General features: G+C 37.5%; 1 protein-coding gene across 1 annotated transcript in view; it reads left to right on the forward strand.

The window, feature by feature from the left end:
* The first annotated feature begins 421 nt into the window (after positions 1–421).
* PLMT (phospholipid N-methyltransferase) overlaps positions 422–26,425 on the forward strand; it is an 84,716-nt gene continuing 58,712 nt past the window's right edge. Inside the window, exon 1 of the mRNA XM_089805408.1 lies at positions 422–822. Coding sequence (XP_089661534.1) covers positions 569–822 — 254 coding nt within the window. The 5' untranslated portion in view covers positions 422–568. The remainder of the gene's footprint in view (positions 823–26,425) is intronic.

Here is a 26,425-nt window from a genome sequence, read left to right on the forward strand (position 1 = left end):
TATTGTGAATAATTTGTGTTCATTTAATTAAAGCTTCATTCAAATTATTAGTGTATTACCTCATTATTTAGTATTCATTTAAATGATCTCTATATAAAAACAATAATATATCGTGGAGGGTGATAAAAGAAAAAAAACACATAGCAGAGGTATATGGCTATCACATAACAACAGTCAAGTAGGCCACAAAATAGGGGCTGGCTAATCTCCACACCAAAGACAAAAAAAAGTCAAACATGATTTTTTTCATATTCACAAAAACACAATGAAATTTTCTAAAAAAATTTGTTGTTTTCAATCACAAAATATACAAATCATGAAAATCAAATGCTGATTGTATTTCCATTTTTTGAAATGTAGTCAATGGTCCAATTACAAAACAGCTAATTGCAAACAACCACAGCCAAATTCTAGACATTTACTTTGATAACTTAGTTTATCCTAGACATTCCTGTGACATCATCTAAACGCCATCCAAATTTCGAAGGACGTTTCGCTTTAGGTGCTGCTGCTGCTGCTAAAGTTATTTCGTCGCCTCTCCTGCACATTAAGAGGAGAAGGAAGGAAGATGTCATATTTGCACAGCGTGGCAGTGTGCATTGGCATAATACTTCCTTTCCCGTTTTACTATTTTCTATGGAAGTATCCTAAACGATGGGTTCAATGCTGCAGCAAGGCTGTCGATCCATCTCATCGCATGGCCCAAATCTCCCATGGGCTGAAGCTCATACAGATTTTAGCCGTGCTTTCTGTCTCAAGTCTTCGCTGGCCGCCCTTCTACTCCATTCTCTTGATTATTACTGGTCAATATCTTAACTTCAAGTAAGTCTTTCGTTTTATTACTTAAATTGAGCTAATTTGGTCGAACTAAGCAACTGGCCCACCTTTGCATCCATTAATGGTTGTTTGACTCAGATGTCTGAACTGGAAAAATACCCACGCCTTAGAGTATTCAGAAGGATATGTTCATAAAATCCCCATTTCAACTTGTTTTCCATAATTTCGTGCAATGCAATTAAGGCTATGATATAATATCTTATTGCAAATATGGTAAATGACGAGACAATGCATGTGATCCAATGCATTTTCATAATGTGTATAATCATCTTTTATTATGCCAACCCCAAGTGTGCAAGGCATACGGACACTTTTCTTTTTATTTTATGTTTGAAACTGTAGAAATGACAAGATTTTTTGGTAATTGAAAGCTAAGTTGCCAGTTCGTCCCGGTTTGACTGGTACGAGTCTGTATGTGTGACAGTTTGCCTGGTTCGGTATGCAGGAGTCAGATTCTCTCTTCTCCCTTTCTAAATGCTAATTTAATGTCAAATACAATAAATTTACAGCTTTGAGCAATGAACAGAAATGGATTTTCATGTGAGTGAAGAATATAGTTTTGGTTTTATTTTGTGTGTTGCAGTAATGTAGAAGTTCCTTTCTAGGGTTATTTACTTTCTTTTTGCCATGGGTTCTTCTGGCCCCCCCCCGGTTCTTGCTTGGGGCACGTGGGTATAATTGGGGCATTTCCACGTGCCCAGGTGAGAACACGAGAAAACTCGTGATGTACCCAATATCAATACACGGTACAAACTCAATTCTAGTATAACCTGATAAGTTAAAAAGTCCATGAATGATGATTTATTTGGCAGAGTGGGTTCCTGTGACATATTTTTTCGATTATACTCTCATAATTTTGTTGCCTTATGTTATTTTAACATTTGCTTCGTTTGCCTTGGCTGTTTGTTGTATTTGACCAAGTTGGAAGAGGAGAGGGATGTGGTCATAGACAGAATTCAGGAACATCAATCTCGAGTTAAAAGGTTGTTTGACAAGAAAGCTAGACAAAGGGTCTTCCAACAGGGTGATTTGGTCTTACTTTGGGACAAGCGTAGAGAACCAAAGGGCCTGCACGGAAAATTTGACTCCTTATGGAGAGGCCCATTCCAGATCAAAGAGGTATGTGGAAAGAATTCTTTCATTTTATCATACCTAAGTGGTACTCAGTTGCCCTTGCCTTACAATGGGCAACATTTGAAACATTATCATCAATAAGGTGTCCAGTCTGCCACCTTGTACATATTTTAGCTAGGAGTTTTTGTTGTGCCTTCCTTCCTTTTCAGTTCGATTGTGTTCCTGTTTTTGTTGTGTTTCGTCCTTTTTTCCCGGATTTACCCCTTTTGGTATGACTCTATAGCCCTTGTGATAAAGCATTGCCATTTCTTAACTTTGGGTTCATTCAACGTCCTGTACAATCCTTGTCCCCAGATAGAGCCAGCTCTTACCCAGACATTTTACAGAGAGTTTTAATTAAATTAATTAATCAGAGAGAGAGAGAGAGAGAGAGAGAGAGATTAGTCATAAAGAAAAATTAAACTTTCTCTTTCCCCGTACTTTTCTCTCTCCACATACTAAAACTTTTAGAGAGAAGTACGGGGTTTGAGTTAGAGTTTCACTCCCCTTATCACAATCTTCTCTCTCTACATACTTTTCTCTCTCCATGTACTCCAACCTTTAGAGAGAATTACGGGTTTTGGTTTTGGGTTTTCACTCTCTTTCTTCCAATTTTTCTCTCTCCACGTACTCAAACCTTTTAGAGAGAAGTACATGGTTTGAGTTTTCACACTCAATTTTTCTCTCTCCACGTACTAGCCATACTGTCTCCCCGCGTACTCAAACTTTTTAACCTAATCCTAACCCAAACTCCCCAACCCCAAAACCTACCTGTTAAAACAACTGCTGGCTGGAAATAAAGTTCACTGATATAATTTGAAAGATTGGTTTTAGTTGAAAAAGAAGACACTTGCAAGTCAATGGTGGTGAATTCTAAGATGATGACTATGTTTTCAAGGGTGCCAATTTTTGACAGAACCCCTCAATGCACCAGTTGTTTTCTCCATATCATTGCACTGCATGACATTACCGTCCTCACAATTCACAGATTTTATTGAAATCTGCTCTCATATTCAGTTTATCATTTTGCCATCTAATGTTTTACGCTATATTCACTCCTGTGATAGCATCATGAGTTTTTTTTGAAGAAATGGCAAATGTGAGAAGCATGAAATATTTTAAATAATAATGGGCATGTTGTTTGGAATGGACTCTCGGCAATGAATTGTTTGACAAATTGTCCATCTCTCGTATCGAGACAGCCAATAAAAGCAAAGTCATGGCTCATGAATTGCTTGGTGTATTGGCAATATACAAATAATTTGGTCTAAGAGCACAGGAGAAGCACATTAATTATTTGATGGAATATTTTGCGGTATTCTCATATGCGTGACAGGTGAGATTTAAAGACGCACTTCATTGAAACATGATACAATTACATGGCATGAAAAAGTGCAGGCCAAATCCTCGTATAAATAAACTGCCTTATCCTCAATGTCTTGGTCAGTTGCATGAAATATTTTATTCTCCCTCACTGGCAGCATATAATGAAATTGTGGTTCCAATATATGGTCACGAAATTGTACAAATCAAACCAATAACAAATGGGAAAGAAGGTACAAAATATCATGTGTGCATTCGAAAATAAGAGGAGATGCCCAACTATTTGATATACTTGTTTCTCAGCTGTCCCACACAAGCCAAGGCACGCGTACTGTTTTCTTTGTGTGACCTGCGGCTTGGAAGAAAATCAACAATATCACCTGCAATCTACTGCCACGGGAAACTTATCACCTGCAATCGTTTTTGTCACGGCATGCGCTTTGCGATTGGAGAAGGTGGAAGTTAGACATGTTCACAGCTGATTCAAAATTGTGGGCGCAGTGATTTGTCTAGGGGAAGCAACGGCGATGAGTTTCATCACCGGTCCTGCTCTAATGGCGGACTCCAGGCGGCCTTCCATACCAGTCAATGTTGTTTTTCAATTTCTAGAGGGGATTTCAGGGACAAGGATCACAGGATGCTTTTATTTGCTGACAGCAGTGATGTGTTTCTCATGTTCTATGATTTTACAGGCCAAGGTAGTAAAGAAGTATCCAACACCATTGTCTCTTACAACAATGACGACTCTTCTTGCTATTTATATAATAATGAACAAAGGTATCCATAGAGAATCGTGAGTTGAAGATTGAGTGGCCAGTTAAATCATTATTTTACAAATCAACATGCCACAAAAATATGATGTTCCGGCTCAAGCACTCTTGATGATCGTGGTGATAGCAATTATATGGTTGTTCATGGGTGTGGAAATTTTTATTTTAATTCAACTCTATATAGTTGAAAGGGTTTTTAGAAGAACATTTAGGAAAAAGGCAAAGTTCCTTCATTTTCCCCTACTTCTTATTCAATTAGTTATGGTTAGACATGAAAAATTGGAGTTGTTAAAGTTAGAGTTGGTTATGAACCTTTCTTAGAATAGCCCAAACTCTAACTTTTTGAGTAGTTATGAACCCGAAAAGTTGGTTAATCTAGAATAGCTATAAATTCCTAAATCTCAATGTAATGGAGGACTTTTTGGACAGAGATACAGGGAACACTTATGCTCTGATTACAAAGCAATTTTTGGAAAGTGTGTACAATTGTTGTTTTTGTAATCAGTTATTTCTTACTTTCTTGGTGCAAGGAAATAAAGGAAGTACATTTGGCGTTCTCTTTCTAAGGATCTGAATTGTTGAGTGTTGATTCATTTTATGAGTATTTCCATGGTATGGTGTGAGTATTCATGAATGGTTGAATTAGCATTTTGTTGGTGAAAGTTCTCAAGCGTAGTCCTTGATTGCTCTCATTAATGGTTACGTCATTTTTATGAAAACGTTGAAGGCGTGTGGTGCATTTGCTGTCAATGGTTTTCCTTTCTATTCTCTAAGTTTTATTTATCTTTATTGAAAAAGCACAAATTTTATCTTACGAGGGAGCTGCCCCTCTAAATGCAGAGGAAGGCCAGATATTCAAAGGCCTATCCAACTGTTGTGAATGGTTTGCCACACTCTCCGTTGGGTACATTCTACTGTGACAAATCTGTTTACCAACACTGTTGTTCTTTCATAATTTAATTGCTTTATATTCCAACAGCACGACTAACTTTCTCAAGCAGAGTGACCATCAATATTATCAAGGTCCTTCTGTTTTAGATTAAATCAATTGAACTTTGTATTTAGTTAACTTGTTCAACAGGCAAAAATGGTAAAATTATGTGAATTGTGTTGTTCAGAAGTTCACTAGGAGATTCGGAAGTAAAAGGCTTTGTCCTTCGAAGCTTCTTCAACCCAAGGCAGCATCCAGTGCAGAACTGACTGAATTAGGATAGGATCTGTTGATTAATTTTCAATGATTGTAGATGCTCATTCGGTGGTTTTTAGATAGCAAAATGGCTTTTATTTTCCCTCTTTAAATAGAGACAACCTAGCATTAGTCACAGCTGAAAATTCCCATACATGTTGATTAGTACTTCATTGGCATTAGCAAATCAAAACTTGAGAAAGTGGGAAAGGGAAGAGATTATATCGAGAAAAGTTTTCATTACCTGATGTAAAATTTATTGTTTTAATTTAAGTTAGACAAATTTCATATTCTATTTGTATATTTTTTAAAAGCCACCTAAAAATCGCACGTGCACAAGCACGTGTGTATGTATGCTGATATACATACATACATACATACATATACGTACATTGGTTTATATTAGTAAATATATGATGAAATTGCTATGTCAAGTCATCTAAATGTATATTCCAATTCAGTATGTCTTTTTCAAATTTCACTGAGATTTCCTCCCTCACGTCAGTATTATTAGGTGTTAAGCTACTGAATTGATGCAACCGCATTAAGACCACTAGCTTATATATACCTCTATATATACTACGCTGAGAGTAATCGTTCTCGAGGCGCCTATTTTCATTTAATCCCAAGGTTATTTTAATCACAGTTGGGATTTATGAAAATGAAAATAGGCGCCTCGAGAACGATTACTCTCGGTGTAATATATATAGAGATATATATAAGCTAGTGGCAATCGCGGCGCAATAGGAAAAGTATTTTTAAATTTTTTTCTATTTTTTTAAGGTAAGTGCTGAATTATTTATTTCTTTTTAAATACAATTGTATAAACTTACTATAAAAATGTAATAGTGTAAACTTACTATAAAATTATTCTTGAATATATTTTTTTAAAGTTCTATATATGGTGTTTATTTGCATCACTTTAATTTAGTTTTATTTTAAGCATATTGTTACGTAAAATGTTATATTGAAGAGTAGAGTTATAGTTAGGGTTAGGGTTAGTGTTAGGGTTGGGGCTATTGTTAGGGTTTGAGTTATGGATAGGGTTAGAGTTACGGTTAGGAATAGAGTTACAATTAGAGTCAGGATTAGCATTAGGGTTAGGGCTAGGGTTATTTTTAGGATTATGAATCTTGTTAGGGTTATAGTTAAGGTTAGGTTTAGAATTAGAGTTAGAGTTAATGTTAGGATTAGGGATAGAATTTGGGTTACAAATATAGTTAGGGTTAGGGTTAAGGAAAGGGCGAGGGTAAGAAGAAGGGTTTAGGTTAAACATATAGTTAGGGTTAGGATTAGAATTAGAGTTAGGGTTTGAGTTAGAGGTAGAGTTAGAATTGGAGCTCGAATAAGGGCTAGAGTTAGAGTTTAAATTAGGGTTATAATTAGGGTTAAAATTAGGCTTAGGGTTAGGGTTAAAATTAGATTTACGGTTAGAGTTAGAGAAAGGGGTAGAGAAAGGGTTAGTTTTAGGGTGATGGTTAAGGTTAGGTTTATATTTAGAGTTAGGGTTGTATATAGAGTTACATCAGGGTTAAGGTTAGGGTAAGGGTTTGAGTTGGGGTTAAGGTTAGGGTTAGGGCTATGGTTTTCATCTAGATTAAAGTAAGGGTTAAGGTTAGAGTTAGAGTTTTGAGTTAGGGTTAAGGTTAGAGTTAGGGTTAGGTTACAGTTTTAGTGAAGGTTAAACTAAGGATTAGGGTTAGGATTAGAGTCTAATTATGGTAGAGTTAGATTTACAGTTAGGGTTATATTTAGGGTTAGAGTTAGGGGTAGGATTATGGTTTTAAAAAAAGTAATTTTCTTTTTGGCATATTGTAATGTGAAATGTTATAGTCAAACATAGATATATGGTTAGGGACAAAGTTACCATTACAATTAATGTTAACCTTAGGGATAGAATAAGGGTTAGGGTTAGCATTAGGGTTAGGGCTGGAGTTAAGGTTAGGGTTTGAGTTATGGTTAAGGTTAGGGTTAGAGTTACGGTTATGGTTATTGTTAGAGTTATGGTTAAGGTTTGGGTTAGAGTTATGTTTATGGTTAAGGTTAGGGTTAGAGTTATGGTTATGGTTAAGGTTTGGATTAGAGTTATGTTTATGGTTAAGGTTAGGGTTAGAGTTATGGTCATAGTTAAGGTTAGGGTTAGAGTTATGGTTATGGTTAGGGTTAGTGTTATAGTAAGGCTAGGGTTAGGGTTTGAGTCAAGGTTAAGGTTAGAGTGAAGGTTAGGGTTTGAGTCAAGATTAAAGTAAGGGTTAGGGTTAGGGTTAGAGTCCAATTATGGTAGTGTTAGATTTAGGGTTAGAGTTATGCTCATGGTTAAGGTTAGGGTTAGGGTTATTATAGGGCTCGAGTTAGGGTTATTGTAGGGATAGGGTTAGGGTTTGAGTCAGGGTTAAGGTTAGGTTTAGGATTAGGGTTAGGGTTTTAGTTAGGATTAAAGTTAGGGTTAGGGTTAGGGTTAGTCTAGTTATGGTTAGTTAGATTTAGGGTCAGAGTTAGGGATAGAGTTATGTTTATGGTTAAGTTTAGGGTTAGAGTTATGCTCATGGTTAAGGTTAGGGTTAGACTTATGGTTATGGTTAGGGTTAGGGTTATAGTAGGGCCAGGGTTAGGGTTAGGGTTAGGGTTAGGGCTTGAGTAAGGGTTACGGTTCTAGAGTTATGGTTAAGGAAAAGTTTTGAGCCAAGATTAAAGTTAGGGTTAGGGTTATGGTTAGAGTCCAATTATGGTAGAGTTAGATTTAGGGTTAGAGTTAGGGACAAATTAATGTTCATGGTTAAGGTTAGTGTTAAAGTTAGGGTTAGGGTTAGTGTTAGAGTTAAGGTTAGGGTTAAGGTTGGAATTAAGGTTAGGGTTAGTGTTAAGGTTAAGGTTAGGGTTAGAGTTAAAGTTAGGGTTAGCATTAGGATGAAAATTAGGGTAAGGGATAGGGTTTGAATTAGAATTAGGGTTTTTGTTAGGGTTAGAGTTAGAGTTAGGGTTAGGGTTAGGTTTAAAATTAGAGTTAGAGTTGGGATTAGGGTTAGGGTTAGAAATATAGTTAGGATTAGAGATAGAGTTAGGGTTAGGGTAAGGGTAAGAATTAGGGTGAGGGTTAGAATTACGGTTACAAATATAGTTAGGGTTAGAATAAGAGTTAGGGTTAGGGTTAGAGATAGAGTTAGAATTAGAGTTCGAATAAGGGTTGGAGTTAGAGTTAGAGTTAGAGTTAGGGTTATATTTAGGGTTAGAATTAAGGTTAGGATTAGAATTAGTGTTAGAGTTAGGGTTACGGTTAGTGTTAGGGTTATGGTTAGGGTTAGGGTTAGTGTTAGGGTTATGGTTAGGATTAGCATTAGGGTTAGGGTTACAATTAGAGTTAGAGTTAAAATTAGAGGTAGTGTTAGTGTTAGTGTTCATATAAGAATTAGAGTTAGAATTAGAGTTAGAGTTAGGGTTCAAGTTAGAGTTAGAGTTAAAGTTAGAGATAGAGTTGTGATCAAGGTTAGATTAGGGTTAAGGTTAAAGTTACCTGATTAGATTTAGGGTTAGGGTTAGAATTAGCATTAGATTTAGGATTATAAAGGCTTAAGGTTAGGGTTAGGGGGAGAATTAAAGTTGGAGATAGAGTTAGAGTTAGAGTTAGGGTTAGGGTTAGGATTAAAATTAGAATTATCTAGTTAGAGTTAGAGTTAGGGTTTGTGTTATTATTGTTGTTAAGCTAATTTTTGGGTTACTAATCATATTATAGCTAATAAAATTATAATTAATAAATATTATTACTCTAAATTATAATTATAATTTAGAGTTAGGGTTAGGGTTAGGGTTAATTGTAATCACACTCTCTCTCACATGTCCCATTCTATAATTACCCCCCCTAATAATGTATACCCTCCCCACTCCCCCTACGTTGTTCTCTTTGTCCATCTCTTTCTCTACATATATACATCTCTCCCTCCATAATTATTGTCATTGTCTATCACTATCCGTCATACTCTTCCTCTCCCCATCATTGTCTACATCTCTTTTGGGCCTTATAAATTCTTTTTCTTATTTAGCTCATCTCTCCCTACTCCCCTTCTATATATCTACATCACCTGCCCCCTCTAATCATCTCTCTCTCTCTCTCTCTCTCTCTCTCACACACACACACACACACACACACACACACACACACCATCTTCATGTTTATATATCTCTAAAATGCTCTATGTATGTCTACCTCATGTCTCTCACCCTCTTCCCCTTCTCTCCCTCTCTCTCTCTCTCACACACACACTCACTCACTCATGGCCTCTCTCTCTCTCCACCATCTCCATCTCCATCTATTTTGGACCCTTCTTATGCTTTTTCTCTCCATCGCTCATCTCTCCCCCTCTCCCCTTTTCCTTCTACCCCCTCTAAGATTATCCTCTCTCTCTCTCTCTCACACACACACACACACACATTGCATCATGTTATTTATCTCTCTTTCTCTGTATCACGTCGCCTCATGTTAATTCTCTCTCTCTCTCTCTCTCTCTCTCTCACACACACACACACACACACACACACACACACACACACACACGTCATCTCATATTATTTGTCTCTCTTTAAATTTGACTTCATTTCTAAAGTTTGTCCCAATTTATATTTTTTGTTTGTATTTCTATTATATAAAATCAAGTACATTTAATAGAACTTAATTATTGTTAATAGTTTTTTATACAATTAATAAATTTAGGTAAAATTTTATAATTTTTATATTTGATTTAAGTAACAATTTTATTATCTTTTCTTTCTTTAATATAAATATTATGTGAAAATTCATTTGTAAAATCTAAAATAATTTCTAAACTTCAATATTTTACAACCTCCAAAATCTTATTATTTTAATAATAAAATAAAATTACATATATAAAAATTTTTATTTTTAAGATTTGAAAAAATAATAAACTCTCATTTAAAATGAAAACTGCAAGCAAAACAATAGCCAAAAAAGATTTACAGAAAGTTTTTCCTTTCTACTTTACAATTCATTACCAAAATAATAGCAGATTTTCAAAAGAAAGAGAATATTTGTGAAAATAAAAACTTTTTGCAGTTATCTCAAACTGTTATTACTAAGTTTTTCTAGATTTAGTACTAATCTCTGGATGAACTCAAAGATATTAATAATCAATATTTGTAATAATAAAATTAAAAACAACATCAAGACTAACAATAATTATAAAAAAAATTAAAAATAGTAGCAACAATAATAATAAGAAAAGAGTAATTTCTTTCAGTGTTTTGTCTCTTCCATGCACTGTTTAATCTAATAGTCATGCACCAATTCACCGAATAAGGAAGAGAATGTAACATGCAGTTTGAACTTTGAGTTTTTAGAATCATGAATTTATGCATGAAATACGGAGAATCAAGCAGTTATAAATTATTAATCACAAGTTCTACAGCTGTCTAAGTTTGTTATAACAGCAGTTACATAGGAATCTTGGGCCAGTCTCATTCGATAAAATTAGATTAAGTACAAAGTTAGTCTTGATTGTAGTGTAGTTAAATAAGCATGTGAAAGTCCATATGAGGCATTTCTCAATATAAAATATGGCAATTGTAGTCTATTTTAAGCAGACGAATTAATACAAAAACTAAAGTTTTTTCTCCATTCTCGTTTTGCTGTAGCAATTGTGTTTTTGATATTTTTGATAAGTGCTGTAGCATGTTATATTTAACATTAAATTAATCTTTATTATTATATTTAACAGTAGTTTCAAACATTATTAAAAAGACTCTAAATACAACCAAATCACATAATCTAAGAACTAAAACATAAGTACCCATCACAGGAACAGTTAGAATGCCCAAAATTGTTAAAATAATTGCACTTGCAACTGCCATTACAGAAGCAATTTGTTATCTTTCTTAGACTAAAGGAGCACAAGAAAAAGTGAGATTGATATTATGAGTTACAAAAGAAATTTGAATGTATTTATAAGCATTTCTGCTCAGAGATTTCCTATAACATTATGTTAATACCAAATTTCCATTTTTTTTCAATTGTATTGCTAAGAAAATCACCATGGCCACACTCTATATCCAGAGAAATTATCACATTGGACAAGTCATTCAGCATTGACATAATTATCTGCACCATTTTCCAATGAAGAATCCCATCAAAATGCCATACGCTAGACATCGTGACAAAATTACAAATCGGTGGGAATGAGCCAGGACCTCTTTTCCGCACTTAACTAGATTAAACCACCGAAAGAATAGGTAGCAGGAAGGAACCTATAAATTGGAGTAGCAACAGAGCCAATTCCAAATGCATATCCAGATCCAGAGTTAGTCGTTTACCTTTAATCCGTTCCCATTCAGTCCTAGCAACGTGCTAATAGCGTCAGGAAGCTCCATGCATGAATCAAAAGAAAATGGATAGATCTGGTTAGGAAAGTACATATTGGACCAAAATATTTTAGAAATAGAAAAGAAGACACCCTTAAAACACTCCCATCAAGCACCATTAACAATGAAAAGTATTATAAAATATATAAATCAAATAGATTTTGAATACAAATCTAAATCTGAATCAAACATGCAAGACTAAACTATTAAATGCAAGCCTAAATAGTTATGAACAGAATTCTAAATCTAAATGAAATTAATTAAAATTGAAATCTAAATCAAAGTAGAATATTATAAATAATTTTGAATTTCAATTTACAGCTACATCTAAATCTAAATGAAAATGTAAATAAAAAATAGAAATCTCACCTGCAAAAATGTTACTCCAAAACTTCAATCTACTCCTATTCAAAAACTCCAATCTAATCCTCCAATAACCTCCACCTCTTCCTTCCTGCAAAAACATAAAATGAAAATGAAATGAGGAGCCTTGGTTTTATAACTTCTGAGAGGCTCCTCATATCCCCCAACAGACGTCTCTTCACTTTCCATGAACTTGTTTCAAATTCCCCCACTCTCCGCAAAAAATAAGCATGAATGTGCATGCAAAATTATATTTAACAAAAAAAAAATCATATTGAAATTATTTCGCCCCTATTTTTTCGGGCCCTATTTTTTCGGGTCCTACTTTTTCGGGCCCTACTTTTTCGGGCCCTATTATTTCGGCCTCCATTTGGCTTCCTATTATTTCGGCCAGCTATTATTTTAGAAATTCTTTTTTAATATTTAATTTGGAAGTTTGTAACCGCTCCCAATTCTTTTTTATTGACAAGGAATCTTGGCATATTCCCGTGCTGGGCATTTGTGCTGCCATTGTATAGAACGCCTCTCGGCGTAATGAGAGTGAGAAGCCTTAAGTCTGGAGTAACCTTTGGACTTGGGCAGGCTTCCCTATTCTAATACTTACTACTCAATTACTTTGTGGTGTTTTGAAATGAGAGCAACTAGCTAAAGTAAAAGGAAAGAGGAGATGCATCAGAATAGTTGATCCTTTTAGCAATGCTTAATCGTGTAATACATCACAAAGAACTCTTACAACAATTTGAAGACACAAAATTTTGCTCAACAGAAAAGGTAAGAAATTTAACACTGCTCGGTAATTGAATATTCACACACAATATTATGCTAAGAACCAACTTAAATACATAATGTTTAATTGAATGCCTCATTAAACACTTAGTTACATTAAGCTTCAAAGGCTAAAGATACCCTAAAAAGTAGCTGCTAAGGCTTGTTATATTTTGAACCAGAAAACAGAGAAACAATATTATGAAACTCAACACTCAAGAACAAATTACGTAATGATTTACCCTGGGAAAACTCTCCACTTGAGGGTGAAAACCCAAGCCACACAAAAAGATCTCCTTTATTGAATACACAAAAAAATAACTTTGGATACAATCTTCTCAAGCTTAATCAGGAGATATGACCTGTCAGAGATTGTTAACTCTTAACAATCAAGAGGCATCTCTTTTAACAGAACAAGCAACACTTGCTCTTAATTTGCAATACATACTAAACTTTATGTATCTTTACAGTACAGAAACACTAAACAATGACTGTACGCAGATCATTCACCAAATAATCTGCAGCAGACACAAAGCTCCCTGTTGAAGATATATTCCCACACACACACAGTCACAGGAAAATCATTTTATATCTCCCTGTATGTATATATATGCCCAGAGATTTCACACAATTGCACTTAAAACCGAGAGCCGCACATTGAAGAGCTTCCTTGTGTGCGATACAACTCCCTTTTTCTATGACAAGAGTAACAAAAAAGGCAACACCTGTTGCATCAATAAAACATCCAGACATTACACACGTGTTGCTTTATATACAAACAGCTGCTCAAACTTTATTATCAAAAAGCCTTTGATAATTTACGACAACTAGACAATAAATAGTGTGAAACAGTCACAGTGAACAGGAGAAGCAGGCTTAATGACAACTGTTCGGCATTTCCATAATATCCCAACAACATCTGCTGAGAATAAACACCACTTTCCAATCACCATCAAAGCACGGCAAAGGTAGACCTAGAGACATTGCAAGAGGAATGATTAACACTTTACGGCAGATACTTTATGTTAGGTATTCCATCAACACTCAAACTCTACCTTTTATTACCTTTTCATCATGAAAGAATAAAGTCTGATAAATCACAATACAACCACCGCCAGCAAACACAGATAACTTCATGAAGCTTGAAACCGATCACCCATAGTAATTGACATTAATGGTTATAACCGAGTCAATTCACCTTTATAATATGAAGTCTCAAGAATGATAGAATCAGACAGCAAAGCTCATGAAGTAACAGAAGTATGAAGGAATAGCATACTCTAGTCAGTGTAGCCAATGCAAGGGAAGACATACGTCGTCTCAGCTGAGCAGTGATGATGACAGAAGCTAGCAGGAATACCTTCAGAATAATGTATAGACTATTCTGCTGAGAAATAAAGGATAGGAGCTCATAATCTATAGCAAATCCGATCAGCAAAAACATAGACCAGAACTCAATATTCATTCTGATATAGATGAAGAACATTGAGGGATCAAATACAGGTACGAAGGATTCTCTTGCCGCTACCAGATCGTTAACACTTCCTCCTAGCAAGAGAGAGATCATTCACATGTCATGATATTTCTCACCATGATAAACATAAAAGTTGCACCAAAAAAAATGTTAATAACAAAATCTTATAACAGATTTTTCTCAGCATAATATTGTCACCTCTCAGCATGACATTCATCATGGCTACTCCTAGAGGGTGAAAGAAACAAAAAACTCAAAAAGCTAAGACTTGAAGTCTCACACATTACTTCCACCTCGGCTATTCGTAGAAGGTCCCAGAGAGTGGAACAAGGGTGTTCACCTCAAACTTCTCTCGCAAAGAAGAATGCATTAACACGAGATTGCACCATGAGCTTCTCCCTCATGGAGAAGAACCCATTAACAAGGGATTGCACCTCAAACTTCTCCTTCATAAAGAAGAACTCATTGACTAGGGATCACACCTCAAACTTCTCTCTCACAAAGAAGAACTCATTATCAAGGAATTGCACCTCAAACTTCTCTCTCACTGAGAAGAACTCATTAACAAGCGATTGCACCTCGAACTTCTCCCTCACAAAGAAGAACTCATTAACAACATGTGTAAGGATCACTGGAGCTGAGACTTTCTCTCAACAGAGACTCCCTTTCAGGAGGGCCAACATTCACATTGCTTTGATCATCAAAATAAAAGATTTGATTCCAAGTTTGACCAAACAAGTAGCTTTAGCAGTCACACTACTACACAAGCTTGCTGATGCTCTGCAAAGGATTTGGCACTTTCAATATGCTGCTCAAGCTCCCTCTGAATCTTCAAGCACTTGCATCAACCTTCTGACATACTTGTTCAAAGATTGCCTACAATGCTAGCCATAGAGCAACTGTATTTAACAGACACCTCCCAAACTTCTGACATGCTAAAGACTAGAACAGTCCTCCTCGACCCAATCCCAGATCACTCTATGCTGAAAGTGTGTGGAGCTACCAATGTCAAATTCAGATTGACTGAACAATTCTGTTTTCTTCAACACTGCAACCCACTTAGCTGACTCATTCACTTTTTCACAGAACTCCCTCTTGATCCCTACTGCCTCAAAGATTGCAAAGAGATTCTCCGGAAGTGAACCTTAATGCTCATAACTCATGCCTTGAGTTTTCTGAATTTATCTCCCTCTGAATGTCATTTCCTTCTCTTAGAAGAAAACTGAGTGCAAAGGCAATCTGAATAGATTCTTCCTCTTCTATGCAGTTATGTGCCATTAACTCAGTCCCATGGCTGCACGTTTGTACATTCCTACAGCCTGCATGACTTCTTGCATGTGACTCATCTTTGACACCTTCAGATTTGAAGTTATTATCTCGTCTTGCTGAAATAACTCAGAAAATTACCGATACAGGAGTTTCACAACATGAGAATACAAAATATAGCCCAAATCTACCGCCATGAATGTTTTTGAGCAAGCTGGGCTGATACAGCTAGGATATTAGAAATCACAAACCAGAAGTAAGTATTTAGAATGCACCAATACACTGAATTCTTCTCATCTTAATATTTGCACAACCATGAGCCAAAGCAAACTCACAGCCCTTTTAAAAAAAATGCATCCTACTTAACATTCTTATGTTCCTTGATCTGATCCTGCAACCCAAGGGATAGTAATAACAATTAATAGATTTAAGCTACCTAAAGAGAACTAAATGAAACGATGCTAAAAGCATGCATGATACACGATAACATCAATTAATAATTACATTAGACTCATCAACATTGAATACTTATCTCTTAATTGTTGATCAATTTAGCAATGCTCTTTCTGATTTGGATCTTTATATTGCTCAATCATTCCCCTCTGTAAAGTAGCTTGTCAGATTTGCATGGCAATACAGAGGGACTATAAATGAATTCTCCTTGATCCCTCACAGTTTCTCAATGTGAATTTAGGACCAAAACTATAACACCAGTTATGTCTTCATCATGGAAATCATACCGTGACCTTCCAGCTTGATCAAGCAACTGTATAACATTAGAGTTTGATCTGTCCTGGCCATTTCTACATCATGTATTGCAAATCCTCACAACAAAGGGTCCAAGGGTATCATTTTGCGAATATGGCTCTGGTTGTTTTGTTGTTTCTTTCTTGGAATGAACAAAGATCAAAAGCTTGATGCTTGCCAGAAACTGCCATCACCTTTTTATAACACGCATCATCCACAAGCTGAAACCTCTGGAGTAGTTTCTTAACAGTGATACTGATATATTGCCGAGCAAATGGACAAGGCCTGTAATTTTTATCAAAATAGAACAACCCTTTTGACTTGTCAACCGAGTATGTAATGTCCCCGATATAAAATAAATTAAACTTTGTAACGGGCCGATTGATTTAATTTATCTCGGACCCTTTTTGTTTGTTTGTTTGTGTTTGAAGTTTGTGTTGCCGTCGGCTATCTTTGTACACCCTCGGAATGGTTTCTCGACGGGTATTTAAGCACGGCTTGTAGGAAGTCTTAGGTATGCTTTGGATTATTTGTCTCTGTACTATGAATTCTTGTTGGAATTCGGGATTGTTCGCCATTTCGAAAGTGAATGATCTTCCCTATTTGGCTCATGCGGTTTCGGTGGGATTCAACCCTCACCCTATTCCGTTGTTGCATTGTATTTCTTCGCTCAGATTTGGCAAATTGGAGCATCATCTTTTGCCATAAGTATTTATTGAATGAATTGTCTTATTCAAGTTTCCATTATTGTGTCTAATTTCTTGTGTTTACAAATGGGTTAGCAGTCTTGTTGGGGTCCCAACACCTAAGCGTATGAAATATTGGCATCTCCTGACGACCCTCATAGCCCGTATGGCCTCCATCTTCTCCACCCCTCCATATCACTCATGAATCTCATTGTACGACTCTGAGATCACCACTGTACAACCCATTATTGTATGGCCAGAAATCACCGTATAGTCTGTTCTAGACACTGTATGGCCTTCTTTCACCATACTGCCTTCCACAAATGTTGTACGACCTTCTAAATACTGTATAGTCCTCAACAACAACCGTCGGACTGTCTTGACTAGTGTACGGCCTTTGCATCTCATCTTCTCCACCATATGACTGCTCCATATAGCTACCTTCATCCGTATGGACCTCTTGTAGGAACATATTTGCATCCATTTTTTCGTAAACAAGTCTGCAAATCATTCCATTGCTAGCCCAGAATATTACAGTGGTATTAGAGTGCTTCGATCCTGCCAGCCTGTGGATAGTGAATGAGAGTTTATAGCCGGAAGAGAAGGACACATTTCGTTGATCGAATGGCTGACGAACGGGAATTGACCGCTGCCGAACTTGTGGCTCTTCTGAGGGAACTTGCCAGGAATTAGGCACAGATCATTGATACGTAGCGACTTATAGAAGAAACTCTCAAGAAGTTGGCGGAGAACAAAATATCTGGAGAATAAAATGGTCACAGTGTAGACTCGGTGTCGGGGAAATCAAACCCTTAGCTAGCACGCTCTTGACCTTCCATGCCGACTTTTCCACTACGGATGGAGGCACAACACAGAGGGAGACAACCAACTTTCGAAGAGATGAGAGAAGATTGGAAGAATGCAAAAGTTGAAGAAGATATATTCTACAAAGATTACGCAAATCTGAGAATGAGATATTCGGGAGGCAGAAACAGAGGATACGTTAACTATGATCTTAGAAGGAAGTTGAGTAAGGTAAATCTGTCTCCATTTGATGGATCCAGTTCCATATCTGTGCAAGCATGGGTAATGAAAGCCGATACCTACTTCCAGTTGAATCCTATGCCAGAGGAAGAAGCAATCAAATTTGCCGCGCTGCACTTGGAAGGAGTTGCACACGAATGTTGGCATCACGACACCATCACATTAGGGCATGATCAAATAAATACTTATGCAGAATTCATGGAGAAATTGATAGAACGATTTGATGGTAAAGATCCGGAGCTCAACTTTAAAGAATTGGTGCAACTAAGACAAACTGGATCGGTCGATTAGTTCATTGCAGAATTTCAAAAACTCTCTGTTTTGGTCACAGACATTTTTGAAAGGAGACATGGACGGATTGTTAGAATCTCTGAAAGGTTGGGTAAAGGGGTTCAATCTTGCCACCTTGTCGGAAGCAATCAATAAAGCACGGAGTATGGCATCATCTTCGGCATCATCCTCTCAAAGTTACTCACATTTGAAATTGCCGACTTTTCCGAGGGACAAACCTCTGCCCAAGAAGCCGTCATTGGATGAAGCTACCAAATAGGAACTCTGAAGGAAAAAATTGTGTTTCAATTGCAAGGGACCTTGGGAGCCTGGCCACCGATGCCTCGGAAAGGGGAAGATCCATTACATTGAGGTCGTGTCCGATGATGATGACGGACAGGAAGAAATGTCGGCTGAAGATAACCAACCCCACCATGACACCAACATTAGTCTGAACCGTACGGAGAGAATTGCCGCTTTGGTACAATGCGAAGGAACCATTGCATTGGTTGGCAACCCCGAGGTGCATAGTTTTTCGTGTGCGGGGTACCCTTCAAGGACAAAGGGTTATGGTGATGTTGGATAGTGGAGCTACTCTAAATTTCATAAACTCATCCTTGGTAAAACGAAGAAGTCTACCTACAAAGGAGCATGTAGGCTTTTAGGTCAAGGTCGCCAGAGGGACTTTTTTGCCCTGCACGCACCTTGTTCCTCAACTGAGTATCACAATGGCGAATCCCACGGTGACTGAGAATTTCTTCATAGTGGACCTTGCTGACATGGAAGTTATTCTCGGGATACAATGGATGGAGACACGTGATGAATACACTTAGAGTTTCAAACGGATGGACTTCACTTTTGTTGTTGATGGGAAGAAGGTTGTCCTCTGAGGAACGGCGAATGAAGGTCTGAAGGAAGTTTCTGCACATCAGATGGAGGCAATTTTTTGGCATGATGACATTGCATGGGCTGTGCATTGTTTTATCTCGGCGGAACCTATAAAAGGGCAAAGAACACCTCCACAGGATGATGAGCTCCAAGATATTTTAAGTAGACATGAAAAGGTTTTTATGGATATTCCTCCTGGCATACCACCTCATCGAGGGTTTGAATACACTATCGAGTTGGAATCAGGGGCAAAGCCGGTCATAACCATATCATACCACCATCCCAAGAAGTTCAAAGATGAGATTGAAAGGACGATTCAGGAATTGCTAGAGAAAGGATGGATCCGTCCCAGTTCTAGCCCATGCGCGTCATCTATGGTCTTGGTCAAGAAGGACGGGACGATGCGCATGTGTGTGGACTACCACACATTGAACAAAAAAAAAAGAACACATATCCAATTCCAAGGATAGATGAGCTGTTGGATGAACTACATGGCACAGTCTATTTAAAAAAAATAGATCTCCGTTCCAGATACCATCAGATCCGCATGAGGGAAGATTTGGAGGAAACGGCTTTTCGATGTCACTATGGACATTATGAGTTTTTGGTCATGCCGTTCGGCTTGACCAATGCGCCTGCTACATTTCAATCATGCATGAACCACATCTTCAACAAACAATTGCGTAAGTATTTATTGGTATTTTTTGATGATCTTATTTATAGCAGGTCGCGGGAGGAGCACCTGAAGCATCTGAACGAAGTTCTAAGTATCATGGAGGAACGGTCCTTGTTCTCCAAGTAGTCCAAATGTGAATTTGGTATGACAAAAATATTGTACTTGGGGCATGTCGTTAGTAAATATGGAGTTCAAGTGCATCAGGAGAAGATTTAGGCTATCCTCGACTGGCCTCCCCCAAAATCACTCACGGATTTGTGAGGATTCTTTTGATTGTGCAGTTACTACAGGAGGTTCGTTAAAGGATTCTCCTAGCTCAGTGCACCTTTAATAGATCTGACGAAGAAGGGGTCATTCTAGTGGAACGAAAAGGCACAACTCACCTTTGATAAGCTGAAAGAGGCCATGAGCACTTGTCTCGTATTGGCACTCCCTGACTTCACTCGACCGTTCATTTTGGAGTGTGACGCGTCTGGGGAAGGCATTGGAGCGGTACTGATGCAAGATAGACATCCCATCGCTTATGAGAGCAGGAAGCTTATGCCAACAGAATGCCTATATTCCATCTACGACAAAGAAATGTTGGCCATCGTACATGCACTAACCAAGTTCTGGCAGTGTTTGGTAGGTGCCAAGTTTGTCGTCCGTACGGATTACAACAGTCTTAGATATTTTTTGGAGCAACGAGACTTGAATGAAAGACAACAAAAATGGATAAGCAAAGTTCAAGCTTTTGATTTTGACATTGAATATGTGAAAGGGAAAAACAATGTGGTTGCAGATGCCTTGTCTCGAAAACCCACCATCTGCTCACTAGACCAGATTTCCACTGACTGGAAGGCACATTTGTTAGTGGGATATTCCAAAAATACATTTGCCTGTGAAATAATGGATGGCCACACCCACGATGATTAGTATAGAGTGGTGGATGACATCATCTACTATAAAGACCGAATATGCTTGGTACCAGAATCCAAATTGAAGCAAAAGATCTTGAAGGAAATACACGACTCACCTTTGGTTGGACACCCAGGTTTCCTCAAAACTTATAGAAGCCTGCGGGAGAGGTTTTCATGGAAAGGACTTAAAGGGGATGTGTTGCAGTATGTAAGCGAATGTACGGTCTGCCAACGGAACAAGTCCGAGCACACTCTTCCTGCCGGGCTGGTACAACCTTTGCCAATTCCCGAACATAAGTGGGAAAGTATATCAATGAACAACATAACAGGTCTTCCCAAGGTGAATGGAAAGGATTGTATCTTTGTGGTGGTTGACAGATTAACAGAATATGCACATTTCTTCGCCATCCCCTTAGACCTTCAGGCTGCACAAGTTGCCGATCTATTTTTTAGAGAAGTCTTTTGTCTGCACGAATTACCTCGAAACATTGTCAGTGATCGGGATGGACGATATGTCTATATATTCTGGACATAATTGTTTTGGATGGTAGGGATAGAATTATCGCCAAGCACGAGTTACCACTTGCAAACGGACAGTCAAATTGAGATTGGGAATAGATGGCTCGAAGGCTACCTTCGAAACTATGTCTCGACACAAGAACGAGCGTGGGTAAAATGGATCCATCTGGGGAAATATTGTTACAATACCACGTATCACATGTCTATCAGGATGACACCATTCAAAGCTATGTATGGGTACGAACCCCTCTCCTTCATTGACACTGTTTTGGGTGACAGTCGTGCACCAAGGGCGAGGGACTGGCTTCAGGAAGGAAAGGACATATTGAGGGGCTTGAAAGAAAACCTACAATGCGCACAAAATCAACAGAAGATGTACGCCAATAGGCACTAAATAGAGAGGAGTTTTGAAGTGGGGGATTTGGTTTATCTTCGGCTCCAGCCGTACCGACAATCTTCATTAAAGGGAACAAGAAAGGAAAAATTGAAACCATGATTTTATGGCCCCTATCACGTGGTTCGTCACATTGGTGAGGTAGCGTATGAAATGGAACTCTTAGAGGGAAGTCGCATTCATAATGTTTTCCATGTTTCTTGTCTAAAGAAAGCCATAGGGCAAAACGTCACAGTTGCTATTGATCTTCCACCACTCAACGAAGAAGGAAAGCTCATTTTGGAACTTTTCGAGATCCTCAAAGTACGTGAAAAGACCTTACGGAACCGCACTGTGAAGGAATACTTGGTAAGCCGGTGACACCTATCATTGGATGACGCAACGTGGGAAGGCGAGCACATTCTCCAACATCCGGCATTACATTTGCTTGAGGACAAGCAAACTTTGGGATGGGAGGACTATGATGTCCTCGGTATAAAATAAATTAAACTTTGTAACAGGCCAATTGATTTAATTAATCTCGGACCCTTTTTTTTTTGTGTTCGAAGTTTGTGTCACCGTCGGCTATCTTTGTACACCCTCGGAATGGTTTCCCGATGGGTATTTAAGCATGGCTTGTAAGAAGTCTTAGGTATGCTTTGGATTATTTGTTTCTATACTTCAAATCCCTATTGGAGTTTGGGATTGTTCGCTATTTCGGAAGTGAAAGATCTTCCCTATTTGGCTCGTGTAGTTTTAGTGAGATTCAACCCTCACTCTATTCCATTGTTGCATTGTATTTTTTCGCTTGTATTACAAATCGGAGCATCATCTTTCGGCATAAGTATTTATTGAATGAATTTTTTTATTCAGGTTTCCATTATTGTGTCTAATTTCTTGTGTTTACTAACGGGTTAGCAGTCTTGTGGGGGTCCCAACAACTAAACATATGAAATACTGGGTCCCAACAACTAAACGTATGAAATACTGGCATCTCCTGATGGCCCTCATAGCCTGTACAGCCTCCATCTTCTCCACCTCTCTATATCACTCAAGAATCTCATTGTACGACTCTGAGATCACCATCGTACGACCCATTACTGTAAGGCCAGAAATCACCATACTGTCTGTTCCAGACACTGTACGGCCTTCTTTCACCGTACTGCCTTCCACAAATGCCGTACGACCTTCTAAATACCATACAATCCTGAACAGCAACCGTACGGACTGTCTTGACTAGTCTTCTCCACCATATGGCTGCTCCAAATAGCTACCCTCCTCTGTATGGACCTCTTGCAAGAACATATTCGCATCCATTTTTTTGTCAACAAGTCTGCAAATCACTCCATTGCTAGCTCGAAATATTACAGAGTAACCAAGCAACATCCTCATAGTTTGGCAATGTTACTGATAGCCTCACCAAGCGTATTAGTTCTTGGGTAGTCTCAATTTGCCTAACTGTCCAAGTCCCAAAACTTTTCAGCACAGGTTCTCTATTGTTGATGAAACATTGTCTGATCTCCCGAAGTTCCTCAACAGAATCCCATAGGACAATAACCGGTGAGACAATTTATCAACTAGCTCTGTAATTATCTTTCATGGGTGCCATGTAAACAATCTTGAACTTTTTCAAAACAATGGAACCATCCGCATGTGATTAGTAGAATTTCCTCATAATTTAATACACAGTAAAGTTTGTTTGGTGGATATTTTGTAATCAATAGTTTTGAGTAAAATCCAGTCACAAAACAGGATGACCAATCACAGCATGTGAGACGAAGTCTCTCCTACCTTAAAGGGAAGGCTCCCCCTTCTCACCGTTCCTTGGATCAACTCAAGGTAAGCAAGAAGTTGAGAGATTTTGAAAGGGTGTTACCAATTTTATTTCCTCTTAACTTTTAAGAAAGAATCCACTTACTTGTAGAGTGAGTTTTGAGTAAAATTCTGTCACAAAATAGGATGACCAGCCATAGCATGTGAGACAGAGTCTCTCCTACCTTAAAGGTAAGACTCCCCCTTCTCACTGTTCCTTGGATCAACTCAAGGTAAGCAAGAAGTTGAGAGATTTTGAAAGGGTGTTGTTACCAATATTCTTTCCTCTTAACTTTCAGGAAAGAATCCACTTACTCGTGGAGCGAGTAATGGGCAAGGTGAAATCTCCAACTACACTTCTATCTGATAGCTGGAAACGTAGATATTGATACACCAATTCAAAGGCTGATTGAAAGCATTCTAGTTTGGCTCTAAGTCTTGTTTCAACCTATTGCATAAGACTAACCTCTACCATTGGGGCACAAAGACTTCCAAAAGTAGAGAATTTCAACTATATTTCATGAGATGTGATCAAGCTTTTTCTTGCTCGAGTTGTCATGAATTCTACTTTGTAGATTGACACATTATAGAGTCTTTGACACTTTGAAGACCTTCTCGACGGTGTCCAAATGTAAACGGTGAACAACTTTCCACCAACACCTCTAGCGTTTTTTTTTGAAGCGAAGTGCTTGGTGCATTCCCATATGAACTCAGGTTCTCAAGCAACCGTTGGGAAAATGGAGACCAAATAAATTACTGCTTCTTTGATAGGAAGCACACCTTCTTTACTGGATGTCTTCATTCTTTATAGAAATTCTGGCATAACTTGACTTGCTGCAACATGAAAGTTCCAATGGGATTGAATCCATCTTTGGAAGGTATGGATTCTGACTCCATGAGAATATTGACAAAATGGATCTTTGAGGAACAATATATTCGGAGTATTGATTAGATACTCCTGGAACATATGCAATGAATTGAATGTGATATGGAAAGTACATGGTGAGGGCTAAAATGAGACTTAGGAAGATGGATGGCATGCATGTGTATGGGAAAAGGATGGGTTCTTATAAACATACCTTGAGGAATGAAGGCTAGGCACATGGGAATTCGTGCAAATGATAACTTTTGACTTTAAAAGTGTGACTTTTAGTCAAAAACAGGTTCTTTGGATGTCACTACACGTAAGGTGAATTACATGTAAAACGAACATGCATTTAGGTTCGGAAGATGGAAATGCATGTAAATGGGAACGAAGTATGAGATTGCATGTAAATGCAGATGGAGGGTGAGATTACATGTAATCACATGTGAAGAATGAGATGCAACGTGCCATGGCATGTAATGACAGATATGGAATGAAATGATGCACTTGCACGAAGAGGTGGAAGGTGGAGTGAAGTAAAACATGCTCAAGTTCTTGGAAAAGAACTTGCAATTTCAAATGAAGAAAAATGAGAAAGCAAGCAAGCAAACAATGAAAATAAGCACAAAAGAAACACGTACCTTAGGTTTTAGACTCAATCATGCCAAGAGGCAAGTTATTTTAAAATGCAAATTCGAATTTGGAGTTTGGGAAAAATCCAAAAGTATGAAGATGGGAGTTTTCATCATATTTAAAGGCAAAATGCACCTTTCATGGCATATTTATGGACAAGTGTACAATATCAAGCTAAAATATGCAATAAAATAGCAAGATAAACACAAATTAATGAACAAGATTGAAAATGTCCACTTGAAGATCAATGAGCCAAATAGCAAGATTTGTAGATTTTGAAGATCAATTCTCCTCGAAATCCAGATTATCAACAAATAATATTGACTTCTTCAATCTTGCAAGTAATGATCATTAATGTGCAATGAATGGTCGAATTTGGCATGAGGATGTCAAAAACGTGGTCAAAGATCACCAATGCACAAGATTTTTTTTGTCAAAATGCCCAAGTAGAACCCGTTTTTGACAAAAATGTGGTTTGAAAGGGTCATTACATGCAACAGTTTTTGGATTGAATGGTAAAAATGTGACCTCCAATGATAAGATCATGCACCTAGAGGCAAAAGCAACCTATATTAGAGCCTAAATGTGATCTCCAAACTCCAAATTTGCACGTTTTTGGGCAAAACATGTCTCCAAAAGAGTATGAAGTGAACTGTTTTTTGCATGGAATTGGATATTTAGGGCATGAGAATGCATGGAAATGCAAAAACGCCTCTAGAGGAAGAGATTTCAAGACATTTCATGGACAAATCTGGGCAAAATCACCAAAAACGTGTTCTTCAAGGGCACAAGCATGAACATTTTACTCATGGAGGCAAAATCGTGGACTTCAAATGTTAATGCATATGATGATAAACTCAAATGCACTCTCTAGAAGTGTTTGCATGTTTTAAATTACATGTCTCTTGCCTTTTTCATGCCAAATGCACTCTTGGAAGGTGTTTGCATGTTTTAAAATGTTCACTTGGTCAAAAACACACTCTTGGAGTGCTATTGCACTTTTTAAAAATATGCTCATGACCTCAAGGTCTAAAACACACTCTTGGAGGGTGTTGACATGTTTTAAGAATATGCTATAGCCCCCAAGATGCAAAACACACTCTTGGAGGAGCATTGCATAGTTTAAAAACTTGTAAATGCATAAGTCTTTTAGTGCAAAACACATTCTCTAGAGGTGATTGCACATTTTAAAACTTTGAATATATATAAGCTCACTGTAAGAGGTCCATTGCATATTTTAAGTTAAAAGCATTTGCATGCCTTTAGTTCAAAATGCATCCTTTACGAGCCTTTGCATATTTTACATGCAAATGGGTTAAAAGACATTGCACAACTTAAATGACCAATTAAGCACATGTTTAATTAAATTTTGAAAAAAATCACTTAATTGGGTCATAAATAATATTTACACTATACAGTTTAATATATAATGTGCAAATATCATTCAAAAAGTAATATTTACTAAGATGAGTTGAATTAAAACTCAAAAATTAAATCAAACTATATAGTTAATATAGTCACTTAAGTGAAAATTTTAAAAAACAACTCAG

This window comes from Cupressus sempervirens, chromosome 10, assembly GCF_028749045.1.
Source record: "Cupressus sempervirens isolate cs-2001-9-10 chromosome 10, ASM2874904v1, whole genome shotgun sequence".
NCBI classification, from domain to species: domain Eukaryota; kingdom Viridiplantae; phylum Streptophyta; class Pinopsida; order Cupressales; family Cupressaceae; genus Cupressus; species Cupressus sempervirens.